At 31.3% G+C, this 19,886-nt stretch overlaps 1 protein-coding gene across 1 annotated transcript; it reads left to right on the forward strand.

The window, feature by feature from the left end:
* Positions 1-9,334: 9,334 nt before the first annotated feature.
* Positions 9,335-15,486, forward strand: LOC145617852 (uncharacterized). Its single transcript, XM_081672608.1, has 5 exons — positions 9,335-9,912; positions 10,447-11,114; positions 11,527-12,202; positions 12,816-13,417; positions 14,633-15,486. The coding sequence occupies exons 1-5, from the start codon at positions 9,414-9,416 to the stop codon at positions 15,245-15,247; spliced, it is 3,060 nt and encodes a 1,019-aa protein (XP_081528734.1). The 5' UTR covers positions 9,335-9,413; the 3' UTR covers positions 15,248-15,486.
* The last annotated feature ends 4,400 nt before the right edge of the window (positions 15,487-19,886 follow it).

Genomic DNA, 19,886 nt, shown 5'->3' on the forward strand with positions numbered 1-19,886 from the left:
TGAACCGGCATCTTCTATCTTGTACTTATGGTCTAGACTTTCCCACAATTCTTTTGCCGTTTTAATCGGACTATACACATTATAAAGTGTGTTGTCAAGACCATTAAGTACATAATTCCGACACAAAAAATCGGAATGCTTCCAAGCATCTATGGCGGCGACCTTATCTTTGTCGGCCTCTCCATCCTTCAACTTAGGGGCTTCCTCTGTGAGGAACCTCGCCAAGTTCAATGTAGTCAAATAAAACAACATTTTTTGTTGCCATCTCTTAAAATCAGTTCCATTGAACTTTTCTGGCTTTTCCCCATGGTTGACAGTAGGCAAAGGAGTAACCAAATTGGTGTTTGTAGCCATTTCTATCACAAAAATGAAAATATGATTAAATAAATAATCACATGCACCACACTAGATAAGAGTTAATTAATTAAAAAATATATAAATAAACTCCACCTAACCATGAATTTAGATTGTAGTATTTTACGCAACATCAACGACCGACAATAATAAAACAACAAAAGAAAAAATTAAATAAACATAAAAACTTTACTTCTTAATAATTTAATACATGCAAATCCCAAACAAGTTGCATGAATAATAATCGGAACAAAGTTTAGAACTTTACTTCTAAACTCTCATGGCACTTTAATACGAAATGCAAAAGAACAAAAAAAAAAAAGATAATTGTCTTAAGATTGTTAATGATACTACACAAAACTAGTATCAAAAATCAAATAATATATACCTAGTGTATAAAACAGATTAAATGAACATTACACATACCTTTATACTTGATTCAAAATATAATTTTTATAACCCGAGCCCAACAAATTGCGTTGTGTCCTTAAGACAATTTTGCTCCCTCTACGATACCCAAGGTTATTAAGCAATTGTCTCCCAGGATAGAACGGGTTTCGTTTCTTATAAAATGGTATTGTAATTATAAGAAACCAGCGACCAAACTAGATTAGAGTAACCGCAACTATATGCATGTATATCTTGAGAGAGTAAATAAAACTAATATTCTGTATCCATAAATGAGAACAACCAACAACTATTTATAGACAAAGAAACATGGATGAAAAGACGCAAGTAATGAAAAGATACAATTATCCATCATAATTAATGAATAGTAAATAATGAAATAATGCAATTATCCATATTAACAATTACCAATGAAGAGTTACAATTATCCAAACATACAATTTGTCATACAACACTATTCTTCATAATTCTTCATTAATACTGAAATATTTACAACATAAATATCCAACAATCCCCCACATTAATGAAGAATTTCTCATTCACAAACAATTGAAATCTAACAATCATCCCCCACATTAATGAGAAAGACTCATAATGAAACATCATGGTATGTTATGCAATTTGCGGTTACTCAACGAAAAATATGTGCATTGGGAATAGTAGTCAAAGACTTTGAACCACCCCTAGTGAAGTCCATCGAGCTTACTCAGTCGATCAGTAGTATTTTTCAACTTTGAACAGCCAACTTTGAAATGTAAGCTAAGACAATAGAAATCACACAAATATTTCTCTAAAATAGTTTGTTCTCATGTTCGTGACCGTTTTGGCCATGGACACTCCTGGTTCTGCAAGTGTGTTAGAGAATTCGACCTCTAAATTCTCATAGAGGCGGCCCGTCCTCACACTCACATAGGTGACTTCTATACCTTCCAATAGAAATCATTAAAAATCTAAGCTTAATATTAAGCTTAAACTTAACCTTTCATGTATAAGCACCATTGTCACATATAGGAATGGATTAGAGTTTTGTACTCTATTGTGCTTTTACAGTTATCATAACTTGGTTGTCCCTTTGAACCTAGATCTTGGGATCTCCATTCAACTAGGTTGGGTAGCCGCTATAATAACTAATTGATAGGTCTTAACCCCATTCCCTTTGATGACTTATCCACTAGCTCTCTAGTTAAACCTTTTGTTAACGGATCCGCAATATTATCCTTTGACCTTACAAAGTCCAACGTGATAATTCCACTAGAGAGTAGTTGTCTAATGGTATCATGTCTACGACGTATATGTCTAGACTTTCCATTATACATGACATTCCTTGCCCTTCCAATAGCTGCTTGACTATCACAATGTATGCAAATAGCAGGCATAGGTTTTGGCCAATTAGGAATATCTTCTAGAAAATTTCGAAGCCACTCAGCTTCTTCACCAGCTTTATCTAAAGCAATAAATTCAGACTCCATGGTAGATCGAGCAATACAAGTTTGCTTAGATGACTTCCAAGATACTGCCCCTCCACCTAGTGTAAATAAATATCCACTGGTAGATTTCGTATCCTTGGAGCCAGTTATCCAATTTGCATCACTATAACCTTCAAGTACAGCAGGATATTTAGTGTAATGCAAGCCAAAATTTTGAGTTTGCTTTAGATAACCCAATACACGTTTTAGCGCTTTCCAGTGATCTCCATTTGGATTACTCGTAAAACGGCTTAATTTGCTAACAGCAAAAGCTATATCAGGCCTAGTACAATTCATGATGTACATTAAACTGCCTAAAATACGAGCAAATTCTTTCTGAGATACACTTTGGCCGTTGTTCTTGGCAAGGTGTAAATTAATATCTATGGGTGTTCTCATGGGATTTATGCCAAAATCCTTAAACTTGCTCAAAACTTTTTCAATGTAATGAGATTGAGAAAGAGCTAAACCATCAGATGTCCTATGAATTTTAATCCCTAAAATCACATCTGCAACACCCATATCTTTCATTTCAAATCTATTAGTTAACATGCACTTAGTGACATTAATATGATTAATATCACTACCTATTATAAGCATGTCATCAACATACAAGCACACAATAACATATCCATTATGAGTGGTCTTAATATAAACACATTTATCACACTCATTGATTTTAAATCCATTTGACAACATTACATCATCAAACTTTTTATGCCATTGTTTCGGTGCTTGTTTTAAACCATAAAGAGATTTAACAAGTCGACAAACTTTATTTTCTTGTCCAGCAACAACAAACCCTTCCGGTTGTTGAATATAAATCTCTTCTTCTAGATCGCCATTTAAAAATGTTGTTTTAACATCCATTTGATGTATTTCAAGGCCATTTAATGCTGCAAAAGCAATTAACATTCTAATGGATGTTATTCGGGTAACCGGAGAATATGTATCGAAATAATCAAGTCCCTCTCGTTGGTTATTACCCCTTACAACCAGTCTTGCCTTGTATTTGTCAATAGATCCATCAACTTTTCTCTTTTTCGTAAAAATCCATTTACAACTCAAGGGCTTAACACCAAATGGCAAATTTGTTAATTCCCAAGTATTATTATGCATTATGGATTTAATTTCACTATTGACAGCTTCTTTCCAATGAAAGGATTCTGGAGACGACATAGCCTCTTTAAAAGTTTTAGGCTCATCTTCTAACATGAAAGTTAGAAAATCTGGACCAAATGACGTAGAAGTCCTTTGTCGTTTACTACGTCTAGGCTCCTCTATTTCGAGACTCTTTATATCTCGAGGTCTTTTATTTTTCCTATTTGACCCATCTTCATGACTATTGTCACCCTTTTCAGATTTATACGGAAAAATATCTTCAAAGAACACAGCGTCCCTTGACTCAATAATTGTATTGACATGTATATCTTCTATTTCTGATTTGTATACCAAAAACCGATATGCACTACTATTCAGTGCATATCCAATAAAAACACAATCTATAGTTTTCGGTCCTAATTTCACCTTTTTAGGCTTAGGAACTGAAACTTTAGCTAAACACCCCCACACTCGAAAATATTTCAAGGATGGCTTCTTTCCTTTCCATAATTCATAGGGTGTTTTTTGTGTCTTTTTATGAGGCACTCTATTAAGTATATAATTAGCAGTTAGAATAGCCTCACCCCACAAATTTTTTGGTAAACCAGAACTATTGGACATAACACTCATCATTTCTTTTAATGTCCTATTTTTTCTTTCCGCAACTCCATTAGACTACGGTGCATAAGGAGCAGTGGTTTGGTGTATAATACCATTCTGAACAAATTTCCTCAAAAGGAAATTCATACTCACCACCCCTATCACTTCTGATTATTTTAATCTTCTTACCCAATTGATTTTCAACTTCATTTTTGTAGTTTTTGAAGGCACCGATAGCCTCATCTTTACTACTCAAAAGATAGACATAACAATATCTACTGCAATCATCTATGAAGGTTACAAAATAATTTTTACCTCCCCTAGATGGCAGTGATTTCATGTCACATAAATCAGTATGTATTAAATCTAAAGGTTCGGTATTCCTTCCATCAATTGAATGAAATGGTTGTCTAGTAAATTTAGATTCAACACACACTTGACATTTCCTTTTTGAACAATCAAAATATGGTAATATTTCCATGTTAATTAATTTCCGTAAGGAATTATAATTAACATGGCCTAATCTTGAGTGCCATAAATAAGAAGACTCAAGCAAATAAACAGAAGTAGCAGTCTTATTAACATTGTCATCCTTAGTTACAATAGTCATTACATTTAATTTAAATAAGCCATCACTAAGATAGCCTTTGCCTACATACATATCATTCTTAGAAAGTACAAACTTATCAGATACAAAGACCAATTTAAAACCATTCCTACTAAGTAATGATCCAGACACTAAATTCTTGCGAAGGTCAGGCACATGGAGCACATTATTTAGCGTCACCGTCTTGCCAGAAGTCATCTTTAGTGCTATTTTTCCAACTCCTTCAACTATAGAAGTTGAAGAATTTCCCATGTACAATTTTTCTCCTTCTGATGCAGGGGTATAAGATGAGAACATTGACTTGTTTGCACAAACATGACGGGTTGCACCTGTATCAATCCACCATTCTTTTGGATTCCCTACCATGTTGCACTCCGATGTCACTGCTGAAAGATGTACATCATCAAGTTCTTCAGAGATCTTATCAACCTCCACAAAACTAGCTTGGGCATTCTTCTTTTTCTTATTGGGATTCCTGCAATCTTTGGCCTTGTGACCAAGTTTACCACACCCATAACATTTACCCTTAAACTTCTTTTTGTGGCTTTGGTTGGAGTCATCATTAGTACGCTTTCTTTTCTTGGTTTTTGAAGAACCTTCAACCACATTGGCCTTGGAAGACATGATAGTGTTGCCACCGGCTTTTCGATTATCCTCTTCGATTCTTAACCGAACAATAAGATCTTTGAGTGACATGTCCTTTCTCTTATGTTTAAGATAATTCTTAAAATCTTTCCAAGACGGTGGCAATTTTTCTATACAAGCAGCCACTTGGAAAGACTCACTCAAAGTCATATTTTCAGCATGTATTTCATGGATAATTAATTGGAGTTCTTGGACTTGACTCATTACAGTCTTACTATCCACCATCTTGAATTCCAAAAATTTTCCAACAATGAATTTCTTTGAACCGGCATCTTCTATCTTGTACTTATGGTCTAGACTTTCCCACAATTCTTTTGCCGTTTTAATCGGACTATACACATTATAAAGTGTGTTGTCAAGACCATTAAGTACATAATTCCGACACAAAAAATCGGAATGCTTCCAAGCATCTATGGCGGCGACCTTATCTTTGTCGGCCTCTCCATCCTTCAACTTAGGGGCTTCCTCTGTGAGGAACCTCGCCAAGTTCAATGTAGTCAAATAAAACAACATTTTTTGTTGCCATCTCTTAAAATCAGTTCCATTGAACTTTTCTGGCTTTTCCCCATGGTTGACAGTAGGCAAAGGAGTAACCAAATTGGTGTTTGTAGCCATTTCTATCACAAAAATGAAAATATGATTAAATAAATAATCACATGCACCACACTAGATAAGAGTTAATTAATTAAAAAATATATAAATAAACTCCACCTAACCATGAATTTAGATTGTAGTATTTTACGCAACATCAACGACCGACAATAATAAAACAACAAAAGAAAAAATTAAATAAACATAAAAACTTTACTTCTTAATAATTTAATACATGCAAATCCCAAACAAGTTGCATGAATAATAATCGGAACAAAGTTTAGAACTTTACTTCTAAACTCTCATGGCACTTTAATACGAAATGCAAAAGAACAAAAAAAAAAAAGATAATTGTCTTAAGATTGTTAATGATACTACACAAAACTAGTATCAAAAATCAAATAATATATACCTAGTGTATAAAACAGATTAAATGAACATTACACATACCTTTATACTTGATTCAAAATATAATTTTTATAACCCGAGCCCAACAAATTGCGTTGTGTCCTTAAGACAATTTTGCTCCCTCTACGATACCCAAGGTTATTAAGCAATTGTCTCCCAGGATAGAACGGGTTTCGTTTCTTATAAAATGGTATTGTAATTATAAGAAACCAGCGACCAAACTAGATTAGAGTAACCGCAACTATATGCATGTATATCTTGAGAGAGTAAATAAAACTAATATTCTGTATCCATAAATGAGAACAACCAACAACTATTTATAGACAAAGAAACATGGATGAAAAGACGCAAGTAATGAAAAGATACAATTATCCATCATAATTAATGAATAGTAAATAATGAAATAATGCAATTATCCATATTAACAATTACCAATGAAGAGTTACAATTATCCAAACATACAATTTGTCATACAACACTATTCTTCATACTTCTTCATTAATACTGAAATATTTACAACATAAATATCCAACATTGCATATTTATGATCTGTGCTCTTCAACTTAATTTCAGTTCTGGTCAGCTTCAATTAGTTCACTTCAGCTCAATTCCTAATTTTATTATCTCGTAAAATATTCATTTTAACTCTATTCAATTTAGCTCCAATTAATTTAGATCAGTTAAGTTCAGTAAATTAGAACAGACCCGTAGAATCAACATATAATTTGTCCCCGCTCTTGCACAATGAAAAAAATGTATTAAGTTGTACACTGTTAAATAAACCTATTTCACATTAGTTTATTGGGGACCATTAATTGTAGAGACAATATGATCATTAAATTATTAATATAAAAAAAATATCATTATGTTAAAATAATATATAATGGTTATCTTGTTAAAATAAAAATTATCGTTTTATTATGAAGGTTGTCATAAGAGGGGATTTTTTTTTTTTTTTAATAAAAATCACTTTGCTAAAATTAGGATCAATATGTTCAACATAATGTCAGTAGCGAATTTATTGTAAAACAGATCGACACAAGTTTTTTTTCCATTAAGTCGTGTGTAATAAGATCAATCTAGCTTCTTTTATTTTACTATTTGAACATACAGCAAAAGTATATATAAATGACACATGACATATAATAAAAAAAAAATTACAAGTAAATATTAAAATTTGAGAAACATAGCATTGGAAAATAATTTGACACACAAAAAAGTGCCTTAGGTGTGTCAAATAAATGCGGGAGTACATTTTTCTAAGCTCCTCCCCCATATAAATGCGCCAATATCTGTAAGACTGTAATAGGTGTGTCATATCAATTTCTGTAGGCACTATATCCTGTAGTTTTATTCAATAGTTGTTTTTGAGCAAAGAATATTACAAGAGATAAAAGAATGGCATGACATGTGTTTACAAAGAAAAGAAATTAAAAAAGGCCGAAACTAAACTGAGGTTTATAGACTTTTCATCTAGGTAGGTTTGGCATCATCTAGTGAAAAGCATTTTTTAAAGTACCAAAATGTGTATATGCATTTATAATTTTTTTTTTTTAAAAAAAAGGAGAGAGAGAGAGAGAGAGAGAGAGAGAGAGAGAGAGAGAGAGAGAGAGAGAGAGAGAGAGAGAGAGAGAGAGAGAGAGAGAGAGAGGGGGGGGGGGGGGGGAAATTGTACCATATTTGTGTATAAGATTGTATGTAATGAAACATTATTAATTTATGAAGGGATGTAATATTACTAATATGTAATGAACTAATGACTAAATGATTTTATGGTAGTCATTGTTAAAATGGCTACTACTATACTTAATTTTGATTGAATAATTTTTATTTTTTGTTTGTCAAATTTATATTTGGAAAATTTGACAATTACCATCTTCTGTTATGTCCATTTTAGCAATTACCACCTTCTTTTTTTTTTTTTTTTTTTTTTTTTTTTTTTTTTGAAAATTACCTCCTTCTATTTTCAAAAACATCAAAAGTTACCACTTTCTTTCCCCTCGACTACCACGTGACGTCATTTTGGGCTCATTCTTTCCCTTTCCTCCCTATTTCCCTCACATTTCTCATTCCTAACTCGATTCTCATCCCCCCTTTCACTTCTTTTCCCCCAAACAATCAAAAACACTTCAATTCACTCCTCCAAATCAAAATTGACGAACAATTATTGGTGGTTTGGGGGAAAAAAAGTGAAAGGGGAGATGAGAATCCAAATAGGAATGAGAAATGTGAGGGAAATATAGAGGAAAGAGAAAGAATGAGCCCAAAATGACGTCACGTGGTAATTGGGGGGTAAGAAGGTGGTAACTTTTGATGTTTTTGAAAGTAGAAGGTGGTAATTTGCAAAAAAAAAAAAAAAAAAAAAAAAAAAATAGAAGGTGGTAATTGCTAAAGTGGACATAATAGAAGGTGGTAATTGTCAAAATTTCCTTTATATTTTTGCTAAACATGGCCTGAATTCAATTCGGCTGATTCTAATTTGTGCAAAAGTTTAAAGCTTACTAAAAGCCAAGAAATTAAGAAATTTAATTAATTGTGCGATTTGTGCCACAATAAATTTACATATACATAATTGGAAGTAAATCTTAATTATTACCTTTTTTTTTTTTTTTTTTTTTTTGTGTATAAAGGCTTAGAACTAAACATAAGTGAAATATTACATCCATAGACGGTTACGTTGTTAACTCATTATTACATCGTCCAAGTTAGAAATTTAACAAAGTGATGGCCGAGATCATCGCTTAGTTTAGTTTGTTATAGTCTCCCTTTTGATTTCAATGGATCCTAATATTGATTTTCATCACTCGACCGCCTTTTTAACTCTTTTAAATGCCCAAAAAAATAAAAATCTTAATCATTACGTTCCCTTGAAAAAACAAATCTTACTCATTATGTAAGAAAATGAGCAAGCAAGGTATCCAGCTAGGAGTATAAATAAAGATGGGAACGTGAAATCAATTTAATAGGGAAGTCAATTAAAATTCACATTTGTAATTTGAGTTTCTCTTTCAAATATATATATATATATATATATATATATATATATATATATATATATATATATATATATATATATATATATATATATATATATATATATATATATATATATATATATATATATATATATATATATATATATATATATATATATATATATATATACATATAGTTTCATTTCAGTAATAAAAAACAAAGTGGGAGACAGGGAAAACTTAAGAAACAGGGAGGTGATGGATAGTAAGCTTCGCGATGCTGCCATGGAAAGCAACCTGGCAAGCTTCGTGGAGGAAGCACGAAAGAATGAAATAGAAAGTGGCATAAGTGAAGAGTATTTTCTGAGTCTAACCGAAGATAAAGAAAATATACTTCACTTAGCGATCAGATATGAGCAAAAGGATTTCATAGAAAAAGTTGTAAAGGGTGAGTTATTGCCAAAAGCTGTAACTGATCAGCTGATTAAGCAGCAGGACATTGCCGGGCTCACCCCTCTTCATGTTGCGGCAATGGTGGGCAACTTCGACATATTCAAGATGGTCCATGAATATGATCATAACCAGGCAGTGGTCACAAATATACATGGCAACACGCCGTTACATGTTGCTGTTTTAAACGTCAGGGTGAAGATCGCTACTTTGTTGCTAGACCATCATCTTGAACTGGCTCATGCAACCAACAAATTGAAAGAGACGCCTCTTCATGTTGCAATCAAAAACTACAAGCACATAATTAGTAAGTACTCCATCCATCCATTCCTTATTTTTTTTTTTTTAAATTTATGCTTCATATATTTTTTTTTTAGTTATTAGTTGTATTATTGAGAGAAAATATGTAAGCAAACATGTTTAGGGGTATAAATATCACAATGTTTGTAAAACATTTTAGAGAGTATTATTACTTTATTAATGAGGGTACAATTATCATTAATGAGGTCAAATAAGTGAATAAACATTTTAGAGGGTATAATTGTCCAAACACTATTGATTAAAACAAATTTGTACATACTAATGAGGGTATATATGTAAATACACATTTTAAAGGATATAATTGGTAGCATATTATTCATAAGTACTTTTTATAAGGTAGGGATTATGTAGTATATATGTGAGTAAGAAAACTAAAGCAAAAGTAAATAATTATCCCAATACTTGTCAATTAGTTTTAGTTTTAATCTACAATTACTATCTATTCAAAAAAAAAAAAAAAACATCTACAATTACTATTTGTGGTTAAATTATCCTCTTACAAAGCCTAACATGTGACCAGGTTCATGGAAAATGTTTACTGATGATGAACAAGGGTTGAATACCGATGTTGCGTCGTGGTTGGCAAACGTGACGATTGACGTATATGATTTGACAAAATTGCTGTTAGAGAAAGATAAGAATGTGGCTTGTAAGTGTGACCATAACAATATGACCCCGCTGCATAGAGCAGCTTTCCTTGTCCCAACTTTTGGTGTGGGAGTCGTTAAATTAATAATTAATAAATGTCCAGAATCTGCAAAGGTGAAAGGTGATTTTGGTCGAACCATGTTACATTATATGATAGATTGTGTAACCAGCTACAAAACAGGCAAAGAGCTGCTTAAAATTCGAGAAATTAACAGCCTTAGGGATTCTGAGGATGAAGCTGGAGAAACACCGTTAGATCGAGCTTGGAAAATGAACATTAAAATGGTGCGAGCTCTACTTGATTCCCCATTGCAGCAGAAAGTACATGATCCCGCATTGCAGCAGAATGTACATGATCCCGAATTGCAGCAGAATGCACCTGAGCCCGTATTGCAGCAGAATGTACATGATCCTGCATTGCAGCATAACGTACATAATCCCGCATTGCAGCAGAGTGTACGTTATCCCGCATTGCAGCAGAACGTACGTGATCATTCAGCATCACCAAATGTTATGGCACAAAAACTAAATGATTTTGAGGTATGGCCTTAACTACCTGATTTTTTTAGAAGTTTTTATAGTATGGTCATTTGAAATAGGACTACTATAGTATTTTAATGATTAAACAATATGATCGGTTCATTTTTTTTCTAACATTATAATATGGACAGAATTAGCCTTTTAATATATACAATGCTAATATAATTTTATAAAAATCAAGCGAGCATAAAAATATATTTTTTGAAAAATTATAAAATTAAAATTAGGAAAAATACACTTTAATAATCCCACCTATTAGCGATTTACCTACAATAGTCCCAACTAATGATTATTCTACAATAATTTTAACTATGCACCCTATTTTCCTCCAATTATCCCCAATTTTTATTTTTATTTTTATTTTTTTATTTTTTTTTTTTTTTATTTTTTTTTTTTTTTTGTATTGGTCCAGATGGTCAGGAGACGAAGGAGGACAATGGATGAATATGGAGTGGTAGATGGCGTACATCTCCAGTTTCTAAAGTCTAAACTCCGCAAGTTTGGAAATGATTTTTTATTCTCACGAGATTCCAAGGGAAGAAATCTGCTTCACAACTTATTGCAATTAGAAAGGGGAAGTCCTATAATAAAGAAGGGTTTTTATGATTTCATCTTACAAGTTGCTGACAGTCATCCAAAACTCGTTTGTCAAACAGATTTTAACAGAGATACTCCAATTCATGTCCTTATGCGAAATTCTCTTAATACCAAAATCTGTGTCAACACTGATGATCAATCGGGCCAACACATTATTATAACATTAGAGATGTCTAAACTGGTACCAGAGTTACTTGCCTTGTGTTGCAAATATTTTCACATAGCTAAAACAACCAGCACAAACAAGTTTCAAATTGCTGAAAAAGCCGGCGCAGACAGTCAGCCCGACACCGAAATGGACGAATTTAAGTATAATTCTCCATGGTTGGTACAAAATGTGGATGGCAATACACCCCTTCACGAAGCATTCAAAGCAAAGCATATTACTTCAATACGGAGAACATTGTTAAAGCTGGATACCAAAATTACTGCTAAAATGACCAACAAATATAAAGAAACACCTCTCCATGTTCTAGCTGGATCTTCCTTAGGTAATGACTACTATCTCTGTCAAATATTAATATTCATGCTTCTTTTTCTTTTTCTAGATATTCTCGATCATAGTCATGCACTACTCATGCTCAATTGCTAATACTCCATAAAAATTAAAAACAAAAGTAATCAACATCACGTTTTCTTATTAAAAATTGAAAATTTTGAAAAATACCACCATTGAATGTTCACATTATGTACAATACCATCTCAAGTTTTTTTATGAATGACGACACAGTGTGGATAAAAAATGTTAGGTCAAACTGTTGAAATAATAAAATAGAGATGATAGAAGGGAAAGAATGATAAAAGTTGTATTCAATCCATTTAAAATTGTACTACATTGCAACATATATATAGTGCAAAATATAACTAAAAATAAGGAACATAATTCCATGATCATTGATCATGCTAACATTAACCCCCACTAAACTAACCCACTACTTTATGATTCCACTAACATTAGGAGTTAACTAACCACTAACAATTTGAAGCAAATATTCCAACACAAACATCATTGTCTTTCACAAGAATTTACCTCTAATTTATCACAAACTTATATTGTATGTTTCTTAATTATATAAATTGCATGATCAAACATGTTGGATCCAGTCGAGTGGCCAGAGCAAATGTATGATTTGATAAAGGAATTGGTGAACGCAAACACTGAAGCTGCACTTAGTTGTGACGAGAATGGTCTTACCCCGATGCTAAGAGCAATTCAAGCTGGTAACATAAAAATATTTGAGATACTGGATGGTCTTTATTTTCCTGCTGCTGATTATAATCATCACGAGCTTAATAATGATATTCAATCAGCCATCAATAATTTCCTTCAAAAAGAAGAGCCTCATGAAAAAGATGGAAGCAAACCAAAAGCTGAAATCCTTGCAAATAAGTTATTGGTTTACGATGATGACCATACACTATGGCATATGTTACTGAAACAACCAGATGCCAAGACTCGTGAACTTGTAGAATATGTTGATTTAACAAAATCGCATTTGATAGGGTTGTTGCAAAAGGGTGACAAGGAGGGGAAAACGCCATTGCATTTAGCGCTTGAAGATAGACAATTTAAACATGCACATTCTTTCCTCGAGTGTTCACGCGAAGAAGGATTGATCAAGACGAAGGATCTTTTAGATAAAAAAGACGAAGATGGTATTACTCCCGGCGATCTATTGGCATCTTTTACAGATCATCCTAAAAAGGTAATAACTACATAGATATATATACATGCTACATTAATATAATATCAAACTAGAAGTGAGCTAGTTAAATTACATTTTATAGAGCACGAAAAAGGTCAATTCTCAATGAATAAGTTACTTCAATTCATACACTCATACTACTACATACGTTTCTTATTATTATGTGCAACAAAGAAATATTTTATGTCTCATATATAAATAATGGACAGTTTTCAAATAGCCACAATAAAATTGTGGCCATTTTATTAAATTGAATCACAACCGCTCATTTTTATTGACTAATGTGAACCGTTGATATATTTTTAAAAATTGACATAAAAAACACATTCAATTTTTATCAGTTTGACAGTTTTTTTATTCTTCTTTATTTACTCAGCATTTTCCCCTTTACTTCTCTTCAATCTTTGTTCATGATCTATACTAATTGTCGTCTTCGCTGTATTTTTTTTCTTCAATCCACCCATTGCTTTACTCCATTATGTCTTTAGCTTTTTATGGCTTTATTATTTCAGGCAAAATAGTTGGGAATTTGGGAGTTTGGAAATTGATTTCAAAGAATAACACTTAATTAGATATTGGCATTTGGCAAGTTCCATTTTTTCAAGTTTAATCTTGCCATGGGATAAGGAAATCGCCACAATGCTTTGTGGATCCATTGTTTCTAATTGCTTTTGGCGCTTAGTGACAATGCATTAGATCAGAAATTCATATAGAGTTGTTTGAATTATTTGCAATATGTATCCATTTCGAAACAAAGGAAACAAAGAAGAACGATTGAAGAGAAGTAAAGGAAAAAACTTATAAACAAAGAAGGAACTAAAACAGAAAACTGATGAGAATGTGATAACATTATAATTTTTTTGTTAATTTTTTTTTTTTAAAAAAAAATGCAAAATAAACCATATCAACGGTTTACGATAGTTAATAGAAATAAACGGTTATGATTTAATTTAATACAATGGCCACAATTTTATTGTGGCCACTCAAAAGTCATCCTATAAATAATACCCTTTTGTTGCACATAATGAGAAATGGAGGTAGTATATTACATCGTGGGTCTTAATTAAGACTTTTCAATATCGTACATGGCATTTACATACATATATGATTGAATTGTATAATTCATAAGAAATAATTTCTTTTTGTAAAAATTGTAATTTGTACTTATTTCATCTAGAAGAATAACTGGGATCAATATAATTCCTTTTGGTGCAGTTGGATGATCTTTGGAATGATTTAAAGGAGGTTCCTGGAATTAAAGATTACCGAAGTATGTATGATATTTCTACATCAGAGATAAAAGACTATGTGAACACAATGGGTGTAATAGCAGCACTCTTGGCGACAATAACGTTTACAGCTGCATTAACTGTTCCTGGTGGAATAATCCAAGATGCTAAAGATGAAAAGCTTATAGGGACTCCACTTCTTGTGAATATGGCAGCATTTCAAGCTTTTATGTTCTTTGATATATCATCAATGTGCCTATCAACAATGGTGTTATTTTGTCTTCTTTGGATCTTGGCTGCTGGCAATAAACGCAACTCGTTGATGTTAATGGATTTCAGCATCTGGCTGCTCTCAATATCATTTCACACAACTCTTTTGACTTTTATGGCGGGAGTGTATGCTACAACCATTCATGTTAAGCCATGGATTGCTATCTACACTTTGGTATTTTGCTCTTTGCTAATGCTACTGATGCACAAAGAGCTTGTCGTCAAATTTCTAGCACCCTATGGTCATAAGTTGCGTTTTGGTATCCGTTTAATAAAATGGATGAAAAGGGGTTGTCCTACATTTCTCTCCAAGAAAGAAAGACAAAACTAAATACTCTTTTCTGCTCGTCATCAAGTTTCTTGGACCTATATGGGTCCAGTTGTGTTTTCTTGTTGTCATAAGTTTTAGTTTTGATTTTCTAGTATATTGGTGATCATTAATTGCATGTATGCATAATAAGAAAGTAGAAAATTGCGTGTAACCCATATACTTCCATTTGAAAGGTCGAATGAATGAGATTGATGACTATGTTTATCACCAATAACTAACAATGTTATGACTCTAATGTTTGTATTGGATTGTGTTAGAATAATGTTGGGTTAATAATGGCTTTAAAAGCCTTCTTATCTTAATTCCCTAGGATTCTTTTGAGTTGTTTAAACAACTTTTGTAACCCTCTAATTGATGGTGCATTATGAAGGTGTTAGTATACTTATGTTGGAAATTACTAAATATTCAATTGATATTCTCAATTGTTATTGTGAGAGTAGTAACATTATCTTTTAGGGTTACAATGCAAGTAGTCTATATAAATAAAGCCATTTTCATAGTTGGTAAGACATACATTACATGATAGTGTTATCTCTTTATAGATTATTATATATTGAGCAAAACTCCAATCCCTCAAACCCTCACCCTTATGTACATACATGAATGTGTGGGAGTGATGTTAACCTTGGAGAACAAGTTGTAGCATTTTATACCTTCGGGCTGAATTTGGTTTTCGAGGCAATGATTTTTCCATGACATCACATACCCAATACCTCAAAATTTTATTTGTGATTTCTCCGACATATTTTTATATCAATTATTTTATCTATAGCCTTGATATAGCCTATATTTGCAACAGATTGTATAAGAAAGTTAGTATTATGAAACATTTTTGTAAGCGTGTGAGATATGTAATGAATGAAGTACATGCTACAAACAAATTAAATTAACAATATGATTACTAGTTTATTAATTCATTTAATATATATTGCTTTTTTAGACACAATATTGTAAGATTATGAAACTCTATATGAATGGATAGTTTTCCATGGATCAATATTTATAGATGTTGCTATATGTTGAATATTTTAACAATTTTTGAAAATCTCTCAAAATATGATAATGTTTACATGCAAATATACCTAATAAATCTAGCTAGCTTGTATGTGAGGAGAATATTTGAGCAATATTTTCAATCACACCAGTAAAGCCATAGCAAAAGGAGATCATACAAGGAAAATCCCAAAAATTGCATTTGGTAAGTATATCTGCAAACAGAACATGTGGTAATGTGCATCATGCATTGGTGTTGTGGTGGGTTTATAGCCAACTAAATTGCACTAATGTAAGCACAATAAATAACAGTGGCCTGAAGACGATAATAAAACAAGCTTCTACAGCCAAAAAACATAACACCATACACTATTTTACCAATAAAAAAACCATTCCCTACAGCTAGAATTAAACATACATAGACCATATACACAATCACAATTTGCTTATTTATTTATATTTATTAATTCTTCATCCCTCTTAGATAAATATATTTTTAAAAAAAAAATTATTACTATGGTCATATTGGAGTAATTGGAAATCCATCATTTTTGTTCCATATTATCCTTCAATTCGTCATCTCAATTCTTCAGAATTTTTTAATTAGATCATTTATAATTGTATTGCTGAAAATTGACTCAAAAAATTATAGGAAAATATGTTTGACAACATATTATTTTTACTGACCATCACCTGTTATTGCGGCTAATAAATCAACTGAACTTTTATCTTCCTCAATTTTTTTTAGGTAGTTTTAAAATTTAGTCTCACATTCCCATTTTAAAAACTTCGTAATTGTTACTACTTGTAATAGTATAGCCTTGTCCATCACCTTTTATATCTTTTTTAGTGAATAAGCTTCTATTTTTGAGCAGTTACTTTAGCTTCTTTAATTTAAAGTGGTAGAAGTAATGTATATAAAGGATTATATTAGTTCAAAGTTGAAGAAACGTGAGCATTGTGTAGTATTATTCAATGATTGATTTTGTGACAAAGAATATTTAAAGAGCTAAAGATAGAATATATAAAAGCTTTCAAATTTATAAATGTTAAATGTAAGTGAGGTTTATTTCCGAAACTTTTAATCGAGGTGGATAGGCATTTGGCATTTGTAAATAGTGAAAGACAATTTTTAAAGTAACAAAAAAAAGAAAGAATAATTAACAAGTGTACAATGCGTTAATAAAATTGGTACCTACTTTATCACTTTATTTATCTTTTTCAAATGTGATACTTGTCTTACTATATGAGGAATATAATACAAAAAGATTATACTCTATGAGTAATATACTAATATTCTTAAGAAATTTGTTGACCAATCATATTACTGATGACATTGAGACGAAAGTTAAGCAAAAATTGGATGGACAACTTCAATTATTGATGTATCAAATGTGCATGAGATGACATGGACTTAAAATTAATAAAGTCCAAAACTAGTTCTAAATTGTTTTGGCGCAGTGAATATTAAAAATTTTTAACGTTTAAAGAATAAAATTTTAGAAATTTAAAATTTAAAAATTTAAAGAAACATGACCCTCGTTTAGTAATATTCAATAGGAAATTTTGAAAATTACCACCTTCTGTTATGTCCATCTTAGCAATTACCACCTTCTATTTTTTATTTTGAAAATTACCACCTTCTATTTTCAAAAACATCAAAAGTTACCACCTTCTTGACTCCCAACTACCACATGACGTCATTTTGGGCTCATTCTTTCCTTTTCCTCCCTATTTCCTTCACATTTCTCATTCTTAACTCGATTCTCATCCCCCCTCTCACTTTTATTCCCCCAAACAATCAAAAACACTTCAATTCACTCATCCAAATCAAAATTGACGAACAATTATTGGTGGTTTGGGGTAAAAAAAAGTGAAAGGGGAGATGAGAATCCAAATAGGAATGAGAAATGTGAAGGAAATAGGGAAAAAAAGGAAAGAATGGGCCCAAAAAGACGTCATGTGGTAGTTGGGGGCAAGAAGGTGGTAATTTTTTATGTTTTTAAAAATTGAAGGTGGTAATTTTCAAATAAAAAAATAGAAGGTGGTAATTGCTAAAATGGACATAATAGAAGGTGGTAATTGTCAAAATTTCCTATTCAATAATTGTTTTGGCGGTAACGAATATTAAAAGTGGTGAAAGGTTGACGAGCCAAGCAAAAGCAAAAGCAAAAGCAAAAGCAAATCCTAAAGTGATAAAAGGAAGAAAGTATATAATACTTTAATAAAATTGGAATGCAGAGTATGATCAAATGAACTACTTCATTCCTCTCCCTAGTTACAGAATTAACATATATACTACGTTATGTACATTACTTCATTCCAATTAAGGCCCTATTCTTTTTCACCTTAAAAAACTAATATTATGTAAAAATAATTTCAGTTCAGTAAAAATAAGTTCAATTCAGTAAAATTAATTTCAGATCAGTAAAAATAATTTCAGTTCAGTAAAAATAAGTTCAGTTCAGTAAAATTCAGTTGTCTTAAAGAAGAATTATAATAGAAAATCAGTAAAAATAATTTCAGTTTAGTAAAAATAATTTAATTTCAGTAAAAATGATTTCAGTTTAGTAAAAATAATTTAATTCCAGTAAAAATAATTTCAGTTTAGTAAAATTAAGATCAGTTAAGTAAAAATAAGTTCAGTTCAGTAAAAATAATTTCAGTTCAAAATTAAGGTGAATCAAACAGGTCCTAAGTGATGAAAATTTAGATTTTGGCCCTGTGCTCTTCGCCTTAAAAAGATAATATTAAATAAAAATAATTTCAGTTCAATAAAAATAATTTCAGTTCAGTAAAATTAATTTCAGTTCAGTAAAAATAATTTCAGTTCAGTAAAAATAAGTTCAGTTCTATAAAATTCAGTTTTCTTAAAGAAGATTTAAAATAGAAAATCAGTAAAAATAATTTCAGTTCAGCAAAAATTATTCAGTTCAGTAAAATTAATTTAAGTTCAGTAAAAATAATTTAAGTTCATCAATAGTAATTTCAATTCAGTAAAAATCATTTCAGCTCAGCAAAATTAAGGTGAAGAGAACAGGGCCTAACAAAGAAATGGTTATATATAGGAAGATTATAAAATACATTGAGAGGGAAGTTAAGCAAAAATGAATGAGGGATGATGGATAATTTCAATTATAATATTCATTATCTTACGAAAAAATTACATTGGGTTTAACTAAATTAGCTAATTGACATTCACAATATAATAATTGATTTAAATATGAATTGGTAAGTGAATACCAACTAACGTAGTAATGTAGATATAATAGACAATAGGGATTTATTTGTAAGTTTATGGAGTCAAAAAAAAAAATGTTAATTGTTAATGCGTGGCTAAAATAGACATGTCTCATAATTTATACTCCCTCCGTTTCATTTTGTTAGTCCCATATAGAATCAATCACAATATATAAAGGGAATGAATAATATTTGGAATCTTACATGTTAGTACAAAAATTGCTTAATTAGTTCTACCTTATTAAATGTTCTGTTTTTTTTTCTTTGGAAAGCATTAATTACAAATTTACAATGCTTGTTTAATGTGAGGAATATCAATCAAATGCCAATGGGATTGATGACCAATCAAAATATTTAATTACTGTCATGTTATCAATCCACTAATGGGATTAGAAATTATAACACC

This window comes from Chenopodium album, chromosome 26, assembly GCF_948465745.1.
Source record: "Chenopodium album chromosome 26, dcCheAlbu1.1, whole genome shotgun sequence".
Taxonomy (NCBI): Eukaryota; Viridiplantae; Streptophyta; class Magnoliopsida; order Caryophyllales; family Amaranthaceae; genus Chenopodium; species Chenopodium album.

Bases quoted from the DNA above. Each gene is read 5' to 3' on its own strand.
- LOC145617852 (XM_081672608.1), top strand. From the start codon at position 9,414: ATGGATAGTAAGCTTCGCGATGCTGCCATGGAAAGCAACCTGGCAAGC. The intron at 9,913-10,446 runs GTAAGTACTCCA...ACATGTGACCAG, and splicing joins AAACTACAAGCACATAATTA to GTTCATGGAAAATGTTTACT. The intron at 12,203-12,815 runs GTAATGACTACT...TGTTGGATCCAG, and splicing joins TCTAGCTGGATCTTCCTTAG to TCGAGTGGCCAGAGCAAATG.